The sequence below is a fragment of the Bombus terrestris genome, chromosome 3, assembly GCF_910591885.1.
Source record: "Bombus terrestris chromosome 3, iyBomTerr1.2, whole genome shotgun sequence".
Taxonomy (NCBI): Eukaryota; Metazoa; Arthropoda; class Insecta; order Hymenoptera; family Apidae; genus Bombus; species Bombus terrestris.
Genome location: NC_063271.1, coordinates 6,465,970 through 6,482,415, shown reverse-complemented (window position 1 = coordinate 6,482,415; position 16,446 = coordinate 6,465,970). Strand labels below are relative to the sequence as shown.

General features: G+C 41.5%; 1 protein-coding gene across 6 annotated transcripts in view; it reads left to right on the top strand.

Annotated features, from left to right (window-relative positions):
• The window catches only part of LOC100645554 (heparan sulfate glucosamine 3-O-sulfotransferase 5), a 155,891-nt gene that overhangs the window by 122,470 nt on the left and 16,975 nt on the right, over positions 1–16,446 (top strand). For 3 of the 6 annotated variants that reach the window (XM_003394102.4, XM_012320521.3, XM_012320522.3), the window contains 2 exons: positions 5,136–5,229; positions 14,871–15,372. In XM_003394102.4, coding sequence (XP_003394150.1) covers positions 5,171–5,229; positions 14,871–15,372 — 561 coding nt within the window. In that variant the 5' untranslated portion in view covers positions 5,136–5,170. Of the gene's footprint in view, positions 1–5,135; positions 5,230–12,255; positions 12,522–14,870; positions 15,373–16,446 lie in introns of those variants that run through there. The other 3 variants (XR_007223492.1, XR_007223491.1, XM_012320520.3) reach the window with 1 other exon arrangement.

Genomic DNA, 16,446 nt, shown 5'->3' with positions numbered 1-16,446 from the left:
GTATGTAAAAGACAGAGGCGCCTCTCTCGCTAAATCGCTACGGTTTATTGCTGTTTCGAGAACCTCGTCGAGCGCGGAAACGTCGACCGATTCATCGATCTCGCGATCTTAACCCATTTGCATCCAAGCGCGGATTATTACGCGCGCTACGACTGCTTTTCTTATTTCCATTTTAATTTAAATAATTCTTTTTTAAATAAATAATTTTTACTTTTTTCCTCTCTTATAAAAAATGTAATGTTTGCGAAGTAACATTGTCTACCAATCGTTTTGAACGGTAAATTTTCGATAAACTCCATGAAGAATTCGGATGTCACTTACTGCACCTACGACCGACCGCGCGCGGTTATAGGGACCAGTCCTCTTAAGTATAGAGCCATGATGCAAATGGGTTAAATACAGTTTCATAAATAATTTCGCGAATACACCGCAAGATCGTGAAATAGCCGATATTTTCAAGGATCAAAGAGAGGTTTCACCCTCTTACAGCGAGTTTGGACAGTGAAAAGAAAAAAGAAGAGAGATAAGTATATCGTCTACGTATCTTCAAAGTTTCATAATTTGTTGAATTTACGAGAGACCTTCCCCTGTAACTTTTCTTCTATCGTCCAGACGCTTGCTACGCAGGCTTTCGTTCTATAAACGTTTCGTAGTCTTGGTATGCATAAATACGATAAAGAAATACGACACGCGTACTCGAAGAAATTCGAAAAACCTGAACAAGAGTTTGCGTATCGTCGACGTCAACCTTCGTTAACCTGGATCGAACAAAAGACAACGAGAAGCTGGAAATCGGAGGATAGTTTCGGAAGAATCGTCGCACGTTCCTTCGCATGATACGAACATCGATAAAGAAAGCTGGACAGGCATAACTCGCACCAGGTATCGATCATCATCGTGGTTGTTTGCAAACTGGCGCCGACACGACGATCGCTTAACGCCGCTTTCAGCTTGGAATTTTTCCTTCCGACTGGCCATTCCCATTCGCGAATCTGCCATTTCCAAAACGAATCCTCCACAGGACCGATACGATTCTCAAAGAACTGGCTGTAGTTTGACAACTTTTCAAAAGCTCATTTTGCAAAGTTATTCTCAAAATTACTCTCTTCACTCGTAACGTTCACGGGAGTTTCTTCCAACCGGGAAGTTAATTTTTCTATTACCCGGAGCTCGTTACGCGTCCGAATTTTCGAAGATATAATTTTTCCTCTGGAACGATGGAATAGCCGAGTGTGGCTCACACAGCGGGACAAAAGAATGGTTACGATCCTTTTACCATCGAAAATGGTTTTATTCCATTATAAGAGCCATTGATAGAACGTGGGAAAATCTACGGACACGTAGTGTTTACCAAAGAAAATAAAAGACATGCGAATATTGCAGTCGTGGAGAAAGGAATTTCTTTTTTCTTTCGATCGCGTCAATGTAAAAGCAAAGGATTTCCATTGAAAATACAGAAATTTCTAATTACTTTCGTGGTTTTACTTTTGCAGTTTCGCGTAAAAGCTGTCGTACTTTTTAAAAATATTTCAACCAATCTGTACATTTACATAAATGTAAATTTGCGATCGAAACGAACAAATTTATATTTTCATACGGAATCGTTCCCTGATGTTCAAATCGCTAATTACACGGTATCTCGCGTTTTATTCGCTCGGGCACGAGCATAAAGCGATGTTAAAAAAAAAAAAAAAATAAAAAGAAAAAAGAACAAGATTTAAAAAGAGCCGGAAAAGAATGGTTCGAACGATGGTATAAAAAAGAAATACAAACAACGTAGATATAATAAATGCAAGAAACCGCGACGCGCCACTCGTTCGCGTTTTCGAGAATTAATTTCGCGCGTATAAATAAGGTCGTAATAAGCGAGCAGTAATCCAGCGTTCCAATTAAAACGTTTCCATTTTCAAGTGTTGTGTTAAACGCTAACGAGCTGAAGGCCAAAGCGGAGGCTCTTCAATTATGCAAACCTTCGCTGATAACGCATTCATCATTCTCCTAATCAGAGGTATTCTAAACTGGATCATCTTCCTCGCATTGTCGTCTCTCCTTATAATTACGAAAGCATTTTCTCTCGACGAAGAACTTCCGAGAAGATGCGTGTTACGGGTCTCCGTTATTCTTGGTACGAGCAATGGCAACGAGATTAATCGATGCCAGAATATGCTTTTTAACGAACCACAATGGCTGACAAAGCGAACGGTTTCGTAAGATGGATGAATCGGCTAGAAACAATTTCTACGCGAGCTTAATCCGATCTTCGCCAACATCTACGTGCCAGCACGCGCGCCGCATTAGTTAAAAAATTCCACCGATAATTTGTTATCTCTTGTCGTTCTCTCGTGATACTTTCGATGTTCCTTCCATTGGAAAGTCGAAGGGAAACGAGGAAAGGAGAAATTGAAAATTGTTCTACCGCGTATCTTTTGAGACGTTTCACTAAAGGTAAAAAAGAAGAAAAGAAACAAATTCAAAATGATCAGGACGTCGCATACTATCGCAACAGACGATTAGTCGTTATCATTAAACTGTTGTGCGTGAAAATTCCAACAACGCGTCGTTCCACTTGGAATCGCGATGTTCTTCGCTACCGTCGATTCACGACGATCTCTACAGCTGCACGTGAGAACGTTCCGGTTAAGTGGAGCCACGTAAATCACTGTCATTGCTATCCTATACGATCCACTCACTCTCGTTCGCCATTGTTTCGAAATCTTCGTGCTATTTTAAACTAAATTTTCGATTTTCCTCCAATTCCATTTTTTTCCCTCCAATTTCACGATACGCAATACGATTACCGCGATGAATAGATAACGAACGAGCGATGCACGTGGACATTCTTGCGTCAACGGCACGATTCATCGAATTCCGAGGAATAGAATGGGTGCCGTTTTTCGCTCAGTCGGTAAAGATGCACGTATCGAACTAGCAAATTTCATTACTCGCTCTGTCTCTTTTTTCTCTTTTCTCTTTTTATTCGCCTTCTTTTCTCGGGAATATTTTCTTTTTTTTTTTTTTCTTTCTTTCTTTCGCTTTGTTTCGAGCGATGGAGGATAGCAATTTGCATGCCCTGCTATGTTCGGAATATTTTCGGGCGGCTCGAAATGCACGTTCGTGCCTGGAGTTGCCTGCTCTGTGAAAATTTCTCATAATTTGTATTTCGAAGCGACGCGACGATTCTATTGTGTCTTATATACATGTGTATCTGGCTTCGGGAATTCAGGATGTGTAGCGGGTGCGTCTAGAGCAGGAAAACTTGAAGAAAAGCTTGGCGGTGACACGAAAAGAAGAAAAGAATTACGAGGGAGATTCGTGGTTAAAGTAATTCGCGATAGCGTAATCTTGAAACGTAAATTTCAATGTTGCCAAGAATACATCGGAATGACAAGTATCGCGACAGTGTCAACCGACGCACTCTCGCTCTTGTCTCTCGAGGAAGCCAAGCTCGCGAGCAGTCACGCGGCAAAATGAGAAAAGTTATACCACTGTCATCGTGAATTTTCATTTTCGTCCGCAATAACGCAACTGATTTGCTCCGAATTGTCCTCGAAATCGTTTGATTGTTCACATCCTCGTCCCCGTCTCTTTCGTTACCACGCGAAATTGCATTCTCGAGGAACCTTTGATTTTCGTTGATGTATGTACAGTATACCGATGCTCGTTCGAACGCAAAGGTTTCGGGAACGTCGCGTTCGAATTAATTTCAGCGACGATGGTAACTCTTTTACGCGATGGAAATCAAAGTACAGCGAATCTCCTATCAGAGCGTCGACGAACCTCTGCTACGATTCTCGAATTTTTATATTCCGATCTTACTATTCTCGCGTTGCCAGCAAGTGGAATTCCTATTTCTTTGTACTCCAATCGTAGTGTCTTAGCAAACGAAAAGAATTTGCAACGTTTCGAGTCGTTTAAGAAAAAAAATTGAGACGGGAAATCGTGCGTGTGGTAGAACTCCATTTTTTTAAACATGCAATTTGTATAATTAAAGTTCATCGATTTTCTTCGCTGCCTAATATTTTTCGTTCACAAAACAAGAGCTCACAGTCAGATAAGTGAATTCAAGTAGCACAAGTTCAGTTAACTAAAATTTCTAGTAAATGGAGTTTTATTGTACAATAAGTTACGTATAAATACGCTAAATATAAAATAAATAAGAAATAAATATAAAATAAGCTAAATATTGTTACTCGTAACGATGATTCGTCGTTGATCAACTCGATGCAAATAGTAAATGTGTCGTAAGTAATATACAATGACTACAATGCATCTTCCAATGAAACATTTTTTTATCGGAGCCTACGTTTCATTTCCATAGTATGGAATTTTTACAGTCGTACGAAAATACCGAATAATACGAAATTTATTACAATTGGATCTAATTAACTAGTACGTACAGTGGGAGTTAAAAATAAACGCACTTCTTGAAGGTACAAAAGTTATTCGAAAGCCCCGACATATATTGTTGCATAAGTTGAAAATTGATAAAAAAATATAAAGTATGTAGTAATACGAATAAATAGTAAAAAAAAGCATAGGTAAGTCAATATTGTACTAACCTCGTTTTAAAATGTACATTTATCTAACTCTCGTTGTAAATGCGATAATAAACGCAGTAGTGTGTACATACTTTTTGTACATACAAATGTATTATGTAGTAACTGAATGGGTCTTTAAAGGAAGGACAAGTAATGATGTTTTGGTTTAACAAGTAATATTCGATACAACGAACTGATTACAATATCGTCGTACGTCTTATTATCATACTCGGCTCTCAACTTCCCGATTCATACTCTTCGGCTCCTCCACTCACACTCTCCGGCTTCTGCACTCACTCTCTCTGACTTCTCAACTCACTCTGTAGGATTTCCCAACTGATACCCCCTGGGCTAGCATCCCTTTGTCTTTTCTTAGCCCTGCCACGCATGTGTTCCGCGAACACCCGTGGCCAGGGTCACGTAGGCCTTTTCTACGAAACTATTCACTTGAAAGGACCGACGACACATTGATGGACGACGCCTCGGCTCTCGCGACATTGTTTATGGTTAACTAGACATTTTTCTCGGGCCCTTTTTCACGATACGACGTGTATGGAGATATTTATACGTAATTTTCGTTGTGTTGTATTTTTGCAGAATCCTCAAGAATGTGAACAAATAAACGAACGCAAATGCCCAACAAGGCACGGCCTCGTCGAGAGTGGTCTCCCCAGTCCCCTATAGATGTATTGTGAGTATCTCGTAATAAAAGATAATAAGTTGAATATTGGATGGAAAGATAACAAGTTGCATCGAGATGTTCTATCCGACGCGTAATTCCAATATGTTTTGAATGAAACTGTCGGAGAATGTTTATCAGATTTCGACGAACAATAAAAACACGTCGATGATAAATAAAAACAGCGATAATGGAACGGCTGTGAATATTTCCTCTTTGTTAATACTGTTTGTTAAAGTTCTCACGGTGTTATTCACAGTTTTCTGATATTTTAATTCGACTCTGCCGAAATCGCTCGAAACTGGAACATTAAACGTTTCGAAAATTAAATCGATTTCACGGCTGCTCCGAATAATCAAATTTTATAAACCCACGCATCATCACGAATCTAGGCGCTTCGATTGCCGCATTATCCGTCACTGAATTTTAGTTCCACGTTTCGCGCAATATCAAAAATGCATTTTTCCCCGTGTTGCCGTGTTAGAACGTATACGTAAAAATAAAGTTTAAATATGTATTCGGCTAACTGAATATACATAAAATATCAATTTCAACGTGGTTTATTTAAAAAAAAAAAAATCGTATGGAAGGGGTTTGGAAAAAGAAGATAGTTAGCCAAATGGGAAAATTTTGACGTAGGATTTGAAACAGCAGTGCGAGGCTCGTGTATTATATTTTATATTTAAATCTGGAAGACTTTCGAGACACGGTTTATTCTTATCCAATCGAACATATCTTTCTTCCTCTCTCTTTTTCATAAACTGGAACACTATGCGCATACGTAAAACAACTGAAGCTACTTTCGTCTGTTATCTTCACGATCTAAAACGTACTAACAAATTGCGATTTCACGGTGCGTTGCAATGCCTGTTTTTACATTTTGCACGGAAGGCAACAAAAGACAAAGATGCCTCGATACGAGATATCGATCCTATGACAAGAACTACGCCGCGTTTTTGTATACGGGAGAATGTTGCAAAGTAAGGAAGGTAGTTCGTAAGATGTTTTGGTAGTTTGCGCGCGAGTAAGAAACGCTTCCGCGACGGTATCCGTGACAGGAAGATCGTTGCCTTCCGCGGAGTCTAATTGGTCCAATTCGTAAGATAAGGTCTTCAATTTGAAGGCAACGGTCATGGCGAGGAGTCACGGCAGTGCCGGATGTAATTAAAAAGGTGGAGACGTTGTAGCACGAGGTACGTTGTCTTAAAATTATACTCGTCATAACTGCGGCTATTTTCCCGTGAATAACAACGAAAATTGACGGGCTAACTGAAAAATTGCATAGTCGGCTTTCAAACGAGTTCCTCGAGATTCTTTCAAGGGGTTGATCGTCGATCGTAGTGACAGGTATGCTCACGTTGTATGAAAAAAATAGTAGATGCAGAAAATATCAAAGTAGCGTAAAAGTTATCGCTATAGGGCGCAATATAATAAAAGTAATGCGAAAAGCGAAGAAAATTAAATAATTGCTAAATAATTATTATTCGTTAACAGATTCATCGCCGTGACGATCACCGATGACCGTCATGTGAACAATGTTTTAAAATTACTATTAGCTATAATATCTAATTATTTACAAAATCTCAAGATTATTTAATAATAGCGTTAAAAAATAATTTCTGAATGATAGGTACCGATTATGAATAATAACAAAGATACATCGACAGACAATGTTATAATTGACAATGTTAAATATTTATTTATACAAAAATTTGGAAATAATTACACGGGCGTATTGCCAATTGATGAATCGTATTAAAGCACAACAAGAAGTATAAGCGGTAAGTGAAGGTTGCTAATACAACCTGCACGAAATATGGTTACTTTTCTTGTACGATACTTTGCAAATTCGCATTATCTTGGTAGCATTATTTGCATAGTCGTGTAGTTCATCCCGCGTTGCTATTTTCGCTTCGTATTTTGTGACGCTTACGGAAGAAACGCGGATGTAAGAGACGCGAGCGGAGAATCCACGAAGATGCACTTGGCGGTGACTGTGTTAAATAATTATTTCACGTAACGTTTCGTCTGTGCAAATAATTCACACTTTACAACGCGTAAACGTAACAAGTTTGCTGTTGCGAATTATCGACAGAAGAGCAACCGGTCAGGTCAAACCGATCGCTCGATATCGCGTACCTCGAATGAATTAACGCTCAAGGTGCAGGAGGTTTAATATATCGAGCGTTAGAGTAATCCAGCACTGTGTTGAACCTGTTGTATGAACGTAACGTGTGATGTGACGCGCGGCGGTGGTAAGACCTTGTTGCGAGTGAAGTATTTCACCCGCACGGTACGATATCTGTTGACGAACTGTCCTCCTACGTTGTTGTTTCTCTCTGCCAGCCATTGGATTTCATCTGTCCATCGTGTCCTTCCGGCTGGTTCTTTTCCGGGGTTTTTTACCTGACCTCGGAGTCATTAGGTTTGCAGCTCAGGGAGGACATGTAATTCGGAATTTCCTAAAGAAGACGGCCACTCAAAATTCCGAACAACGTTCGACTCGTTGATTACTCGAATTTTTTCTCCCATACTGCTTCCTCTATGGTTTTATGATTTATCTCTGGTATATAGAAATTTCTGGTCGCTGACGAGCGAGAATTTCACGCGCGTTACAATTCAAGTTGATTTGATAACACGGAACACGCGCGTAATAACGCGGCAAAAGTCAGTGGTGGCCGTCGTTTGGCGGCCGGTCGTCCGCGTGGAAGTTAACCGTCGAAATTGCGATTTGTCGCGATAATACGGTCGATGTGCTCCCAAAGAGAGGTCCCGCCGATGCGAGATAAATATTTGGCGTTGCGCCGAAAATCGTCTGCCTCTGTCCCTGTCTCTTTGCCGACCCTCGGTTCCTCCATTTCGCTCTTTCGCGCTCCCACGACTTTAGTCGCCCAGAATCAACCGATCGAAACCAGAGGGTAGAACGGGCCTGTGGTTTTTCGATGCCGCTTGTTTCCCTCCAATTGCCTTCCAACTGGCCGATAACGTCCCTTCCGTCCCTTGGAAACGATCGGCGAGTTTAGATTTCTCGTGATGTAAAGCGTCGCGTTTGCAAAGTTGGCGCGCACCCACTACAGCAAATGCTAATTTCGTTGAAGCGCGTCAACAATGAAATCGAATTTGTAAACTCAGAGTCTGTATACAGTGACAACGATACGAGCTATGGAGAAAATGAGTCTGGAGAGATATGGGACGGTTTCTTGACCAGAAATCTGACTTTACGAATTCGATTTCACTGACTGGAAGACGCAAAGGATTGAGCGAAGATCAAAAGCGTTAGAGCGTATACGGTGACAGCGATACGAGCTACGGCGAGAAAGTGTCTGCAGAGACACTGGACAGTTTCATGGCCAGAAATCCAACGCTGTTGGTCTTCGTTCAATTCTTCGAGACGTTTAATCCCTTGGCCTATAACCACGAGTCAAACTCGTGGTAAAGAATTTATGCCATAAACGAGTCTGACTCGTGGTAAGGAATTTGTGTCATGAGCGAAAACCACGAGTCTAAAAACATTATTAAAACACGTCTTAAAAATACTATTTGTCCTCAAACGTTGTTTATTATTTCGCAATTCCTTTTGTAGCCTCTAAATATACATGTCATAAGAAGTCATAAGAAGTCGCCAGTTCGGGCACACGGCTGAACAGATAAATGGCACGACGCGCGACCGAACTTCTTGCTTACTATGGCTCGTGCGATCGGCAGATAGCGTGTAGGCCAGGGGGTTAAATAAAGTCGGTCGCGTAGGATCTCGTAGGCGCTGATCGACCGTACCAACGAAATCGTAGCTACGTGGGGTTCTTCGCGATCTAATTTTAATTTAATTCAACCAAACTGAGTCACAGGAAGCTAATTCTGACTGTAAACGTACGTGACGTCTTCTCGATAGCGGTACGCACAACACATAAATTCTTTTGTATCTTTTCTATTCCTTTGATTCGCTGATTTAGAGTGACATCAACGTGTCAGATTATTAACGACTACTTATGCTAATTAGATACCTTGAAACATAGTTGACTTTATCGTTTAAATAAGGTTTCCGAGATGTATATCGTTGGTGAACGAGATTACCGCGATTGAATCCTTTTGGCCACCGAGTGCTTCTTTTAGATCTGCCGGTATCTTGCATTCGTTTCTTGCTAGATTTAAAGCGGCGCGCTCCCAAAGGAGATCTCATTGATCGCGATATCCGCGTCACGTCGGTTACACTTGTTTGGGTTTTCCTTTTGTATCTTGTAGATACGCTTGTTCCTCGTTGAACGCGATAGTTGTAGATGAATTTCAATTCTCCAGCCTCGTTAAAGCGAATGCATATCGTAGGAGTACCGTGTCGTAGGAGGGACATCCGTACATAAAAATAACGTAACATCGATTTATCTCAGTTGGAACGAGGAAGCACAGATATCTCGCGATGTAACTTTTGTTCCGTCTTAAAAAATGAAAGATCGCTTGGAAAGGAAATCCTTATTTTAGGATATCTTAGAGAGGCGGCGTACAAAGCTGTCTATATAAAATAGAAGACAAAGAGGAAAAGGAATCTGGTTGAAAGGCGGAGGGTAGGATGTATCGCAAAGAAACAGATGCAATGTCGGCGCAGGACATATCTTCCGCGGTCCCAAAAGTGGATTCTTGTTTTCGCGCGTTTCATAGGAAATCGATGACGTACGACGACGGTCGAGAAGTCGAGCGCTTTTCTCGTTCGCCCGAAAGCCATTCGATTTCAAACGTTCGTTAGTTATTCTAAGCTTAAGGACCGGCGGCTAAAAGTTTCGCCGCCTTTAAATTCCGATTTATTCGAGTTGTAGCGCGAGATCGAAAGTTCGCTCGTTCCTCTCGGCGTCTCCTCCTCTCCCGAAACTTCATTAAACGTCTTTATTTAGAAACTGAGTGCCCCTTGAGCTGCGTTGCAGATTCTTCTCCCTTCGTCTTGCTTCTCCTTCGTTCCTCTTCCATTGACATTAAAACGCGCTAGGAATGCGTTAATTTCCTCTTCGTCCGCCGTGATATCGTTAGCTTTTACTCGAGTAAATGAAATGGCTGTTGCCGTTTTACGACCATACGATAACGTAGAGACAGGAGGAGCGGGTATTGATTTTTGTATCTCGTTGTGCCGTTGGTAATTAGTTTGTTTTCGTATTTAATCGTTACTCGCTAAAAGTAATTAAATTTGGCTCGCGTGGGTCTAGCGATCTAGCGAATTCGAGTCGGCGTGTTCGCGTCGAGGAGACAAGCATCGAACAGCTGAAAGAGAATGATTAGAGAGTAGGAAGAACGAGCCGTGACCGAACGAACTTACGTTGCGATAGTAACTAAATAATTTAGATTTTTAGTTTCCGCCACGATCGAACGACGCGTTCGTGGTTCTTGGAATTTCGATCGCGTCGATTGACAGGACAGTTTCAAATCTGTCGCGAAGAAGCGGACTGGAATATTCGCGAAATCTCGGAGGGAACATCAACGCGATATTAGAAACACGATTGGAAGCCGAGGAACCATAAATACAACGACGGATAAAAGAAAATGTTCATAAAATAAGAGATACGAAAGGACATTTTATTTGTATGGAATTTTACGAACTGAATTTTTATTCCATAAGGACGATGAATAATTATAATATATATACCAACAGAGTGCAGATGATTTTTGCCAATACGGCAAAAAGCTTTTTAGTTAATTAATTTTTAGTTCGCTTAATATTCATAGCGTATGAATTTTAAATTTCCTCTTTTCCACCAGCGCGTGTAAATTTCAAAATACTTTTATCGCAAGAACAGAAGCAGCGTCTATGCTAAAAGCACATCGGAAATTTCGTTATATCCGCGATGGTTTGGTAAGGTTAGAGTCGTCGAGCCTCCAACACCGCAGCTTCTTCGTCTACGTTTCAAAGACAGCGCGCTATTCAGCAACTGGTAACTACGAAAGTGTAACAAGCAAAAGAGAAATTGCACCATCGCTTGTTTAATCTTTCATTCGGCTAAGGTACTACGGAACAGAGTGTGCTGGTCGCGAGGAAGTTTATTCTGCTACCTTTTTCCAAGACCGATGTGGCTCGTATTTCTTCGATGTAAAATTAACTTTATCGTCTAAGGGCATTTCGTTTGTCGTCGCTCGGTTCGCAAAGGAAGAAACACGAAAGATGAAACACGTTGAACCGCCGATAGCTTGAAACGTTTGATCCGTGGCGTATTTAATTATGAAGTATCACGGTCGAAAGATTCGTTCGATGTTACGATAGGAAGCTGAAGGAACGAATTGTTTTTCACACGATTATCCTTATCGGATACGGTGGACCCAATGTGGTGTATCGTGGCTCGTTCTTGGCAGCCTCGGGCAAAAGCAACGTACGAGTTGATTTATCGATTGCAGCGAAAGCAACGGTACTAACATTTCCCGAGTTCCAACATAGCGGAACGTTCTCTTGTAAATGCGTTTCGTTAAGTTTCACGATCACGTATACGAAAGTTCAGCGTGTCATGAGGTTCCGGCCTTTTCCCTTTCGGCTTTCCACGTCAAGATGTCCACGCGCGTTTCTTTCTAGCTGCTCGAAAGTTTCATCGTCTTATCTTTGTTACCTCTCTTATTCTTTCCAACGAGTTATTCGAAGTTAACGTTTTTTTTTAAAAAATGTCGATCTTCTTTTTCGAACGAAACTTAAGATTAAAAGTGAAATGTAAATTATAGAATATTAAAATTTATCTCAAGTTTCGTTCCAAGTTACAAAGTTCCCTAAATCGGCCGTACCTTGAATTCTGTCGGTGTTAAGAGGCTGAAAATTTATCGGCGTTCGTGCATTCGGAAGCAGCGCGCTAGTTTGAACGCTATTTAAAAAAGACAGTGACGCAAGATACGTGCGCGAATTTAGATACGAAGATGATTTTAATTAATCTCACTTAACAGGCGTTTGTATCACGGCAGCTGATGTCAGCGTTTCCGACCAGATTATTCTTATCTGGTGTACACTTTGTTTTCCGCGAAGGATCCGTTCGTTCCGCGAGACTGCATGCGGGCTTCTCTGCTTGATTTATAGCTTCAAGCAGTTACCGATAAAACTTGCCCGCGTTCCAGATATAATTCGCAAACGCACCACGATTAATTCCATCGCCTCATCGATCGCCAGGGGAAGATCTCCTTGCCCTTTGTTGCCGTGAAACAGATCATTACGTTAATTATCTTCTATCCTTCATCCGTCAGCCTGCAGGACTTTTGTCGAACCCGTTTCACGAACTGGAGGCGATGCTGGGACGAACGAACGGTAGTAGCAATCGGATAAAAGGAGGAAGAGATCCGTTAAAATTGTTCGCACTGTAAGTTAGAATTCACTCTGCCATTTCGACGGCGAAGTAAATCGACAATTTTTATAAAAATTTATGAAAATACAAAAAAAAAAAATGCACGTATGTATTTGTGGCTCTTCGGATTTCGATCGCGTTCCCGATAATGCGTTGCGCTTTGTTTCCACGTTTCGCGAGTTTCAGGTCTGCCCCGAATAATTGAACCGGAATGTTCACGAAACGTGGAGCGCAATTTGCTATGAAAATCCCGTTTATAGCCGTGCGGCCACGGTAGCGACATTAGAAATTTGTGTTCTCAAACTGATGATGGATTTTCGTTGCTTCGGCTACCTGGTAGCTATAAAAATATGTTAACTCGCAAGAGATTAGAAAGATTCGAAAAATTAAGAAAAGAAATACCTTCGGTTTAACTGAAAACCACTCGTACAATGTACGATGAATTAATAAAACGCCTAAAGAAAGATACCACGACGCAACGTTCGTAAACGGGAATAGTTCATTTTGCCTGTAAAAGGTCTCCGGTCTGCTCTCCGTTCGACGACCCGCTTTTCATTTCACTGGATCTCCTCGCGTAGCTCTGGCCGTATACAGCGCGTTGCGATTCCGAAATGCTGCGAAAAAGCGAGTGCCCCGCCAATTCAACGTTCCGATACCAACTCCATCAGCGGTTACTTCGGGGCACACAGAGCGCACGGTTGTACCGGCCTTTATTCAGCCGTGGTCGACAACGTAATGAATTCAAAGTTACGCAACTCGAGAACAGTGGAACGCTCTGGCGTTCGCCTCGGTTGCGCTTATTCTATCGTGTTTCAATTACGCTGCCGCTGGTAAATACGCTGGAACGGGCCAGGGCGAGACCCGCGCCGTGTTTTCCACTTTGAACGCAGATGGAAATCCCGACGCGACGTCGTGCGATTAAGTGCAACGCGTGCGAGACGACCGCTTATCAGTATGCGCGTAATGATCGGTAAGTACACCGGCGTTAATAATTCCTGCCGCGTGGAAAGAATAAATTACGAGCTACACGTGCGTGTTTTTAACGACGCGGGTTGCGTGCCACCAAATTGAAAGAGACATGCTTTAATCCGGTAATGCTCGTAGTCGTTCTAATGAGGTAGAATGGAGGGGCAAAGAGATAGGAAAGTTGATTCTGCGTGGAAAAATATTCTGCGCGAACGAAGAAATTTTACAACGGCTACAAAGAGTATTTGCACGTAACCTTATTCCACCAACGAAGCGTATTTTCATCAGTAAAGCGTGTCGTACTTTTTATTCTCGTAGTATGAAATGTTGATCGTTAGAGAGCGAATTATATTCATAATAATATAATAGTCAGGCGAATTGGACATATTTTATCTTCTGAACAATAGATTGAAATATATTAGGTCATCCCATAAGTTCGTGCCGTTTTTCGAGAGGTTATATATGTTAAGATTGTTTACATACCTTTCAGTTTCATGAAAAAATGTAATCCCCCTCCCGTTGTACAACTTCTTCCCATTTTTCATTATTCCGTCTTGATAAAAGTTCTCTTGGTTTTCTTTAAAATATCAAATGTATACACAAAGGTCGGCACGAACTTATGGGATGAACTAATACTACACCGTAACGTTTAATCCAAATATTACGTTACATTTTTACGCTTTTTTCTATAAAGTCATCCGCATCGTTGAAAGTTTGTTGGTCCATGAAATTTAGCTTATCTTAATCATTTGAAAAAGTTTGCTAATCACCGATGACCACCGACTACCATGGTGATAATTAGTTGGTATTTAACTATTACGATAAACATAATGGTGTGCGAAAGAAATAATATCTTTTATAGCCACTGTATACGTCTCGACAGAAGAGGTGATTTAAATAGCGTTTTTACTTCGGAACCTATCGCCAAACCTGCGGAAGATTTTTAAGATGTAACACTTCCATGTACATATTTGTATTAGGTCGTCCGAAAAGTGTCTTTCTTTTACAGACACGTCTTTCACAACGATGCATTTTTATACAAACATGAAACCTAATCTGTCGAACGTTGTGATCTTTATTTCGATAGAACAAAATGGATCATACGTAATTCGATAAAATAATACAAAACGGAAAATGTTGTGTATCCATAATTTCCTTATAAGACGAAAGAAACTTTTCGGACGACCTAATATATCTAAAACATGACGTTTTCTTTATTACGTGCAATTGAAATAAACCTAAGAAAACTAATATTCGTTTCGAATCATATATACAAAGTAAAAGTAAAAACGATCGTGTTTAAAAGTTCGACCAGCCCACGTTTAGAACCCAGACTACGTTTGGATAATTTCCTGCAACAATGATTCGATCGATAACGATGATAACGTGTGTCATCAGGTGGATGTCCCGCTCTGCCATGAGGCCGGCCGAGGGCGACACATCGGACTGCATCCTGGTGGTTGGCATATCCAGACCGAAAATGGCCGCTGCCTTCCTCACCGTTGTCCTACTTTCCCTCTTTCTGACCTTCCACATTCTGTACGATAGCGCGGTATACAGTCTTCACGCAGCCTCCGCCGTCGAGGGTCGTACCGTCGAACTCGTCTCCCAAGTCCGCGCCACACCGCCTTTGCTCTTCTCCAGCAAGGTGCACTTCCCACGCACCAGCCGTCATCTACCTCAGGCGATCATCATCGGCGTACGGAAATGCGGCACCAGGGCGCTCCTCGAGATGCTCTTCCTTCACCCGCAAATCCAGAAAGCCGCCGGCGAGGTACATTTCTTCGACCGCGACGATAATTACGGGAAAGGCCTCGAGTGGTATCGACGCAAGATGCCTTATTCCTTCAGGGGCCAAATCACCATCGAGAAAAGTCCCAGCTATTTCGTCACGCCAGAGGTGAGTGCGAATTCCTCCAGAGACCGCGAATTTTTATACATTTTTGTGCTTTTTCGTGTACGTGGCTGAAAGAAGCGGAACCCAAATAGGAATGTATCTTATCTGCTAAATATCGTGATGAATATTCCGAATATTTTGCATATTTCTGCGTATCGTACGCTTCGTACGTGCTTTCTGCGGAACTTGTCGAATTTCTCGTATTGTATTGGGTTGGCAACTAAGTGATCGCGGATTTTGTTATTAAGTGGTAATGACAGAATCCGCAATCACTTAGTTACCATCCCGATAAATCCGCAGTCCGATCGTGCGACGCATGATCCCGAATCGTACGGTTCGTCTCGCGTTAACCATTTGCGGTCGATTAGCAATTGGAAGAAGCAATAAATATTTATAACTTGAAGAGGAATTTTATATTGTCGCAACGACGTTCCACTTTGAAGAGAAACTTTAAACGCCGCCACTGTGGCAACATTCGACCGCAAAAGGCTGTTAATTTGGACACGGCGCTATCTCTGCGCTTGTTGCTTTGCGTAAGAGAGGACGATTTAAATATCGCGCTGCCTGTTTTACGAGAATACCAATCATTCGTCGTAGCTTAAAGATAGGTAAACAGTTTCGTTCTAATGATAACGTTTAATCGTCGTACGATGGCTTTTTCGCCAGCTCGAAAGACACGCAATAATAGAGTAGTCGGTAGTAAATCGGTTTGTAAATCGAAAGTTACGTATTGGGTCGCTTCACGGTTCATTCGGCCGATTCAGTCACCCGAAATTAATTTGGCGAGCAAGGTTCGCGATAGAATCATATGGTGTTAAGGTTAACTCGTTCCTTACAACCTCGAAGAGGAGATAAATCCACGCGATTCGATTCGCCAACGTTACACGGTGCTGTTGCTTGATACCGTAATTTAAGAGTTCACCATATTCCCTTCGCAAACTATACGTTCAAATTGAACGTTCCAAAGCGAGAAGCAAAACGCACAGGATGTTCCTACCGAAGAAAAAAAAGAAATAAGGAAACGTGTTAAAACTTCATCTTCCTTTGTACGAAACGATGTTTTTAATAAATGAAGAT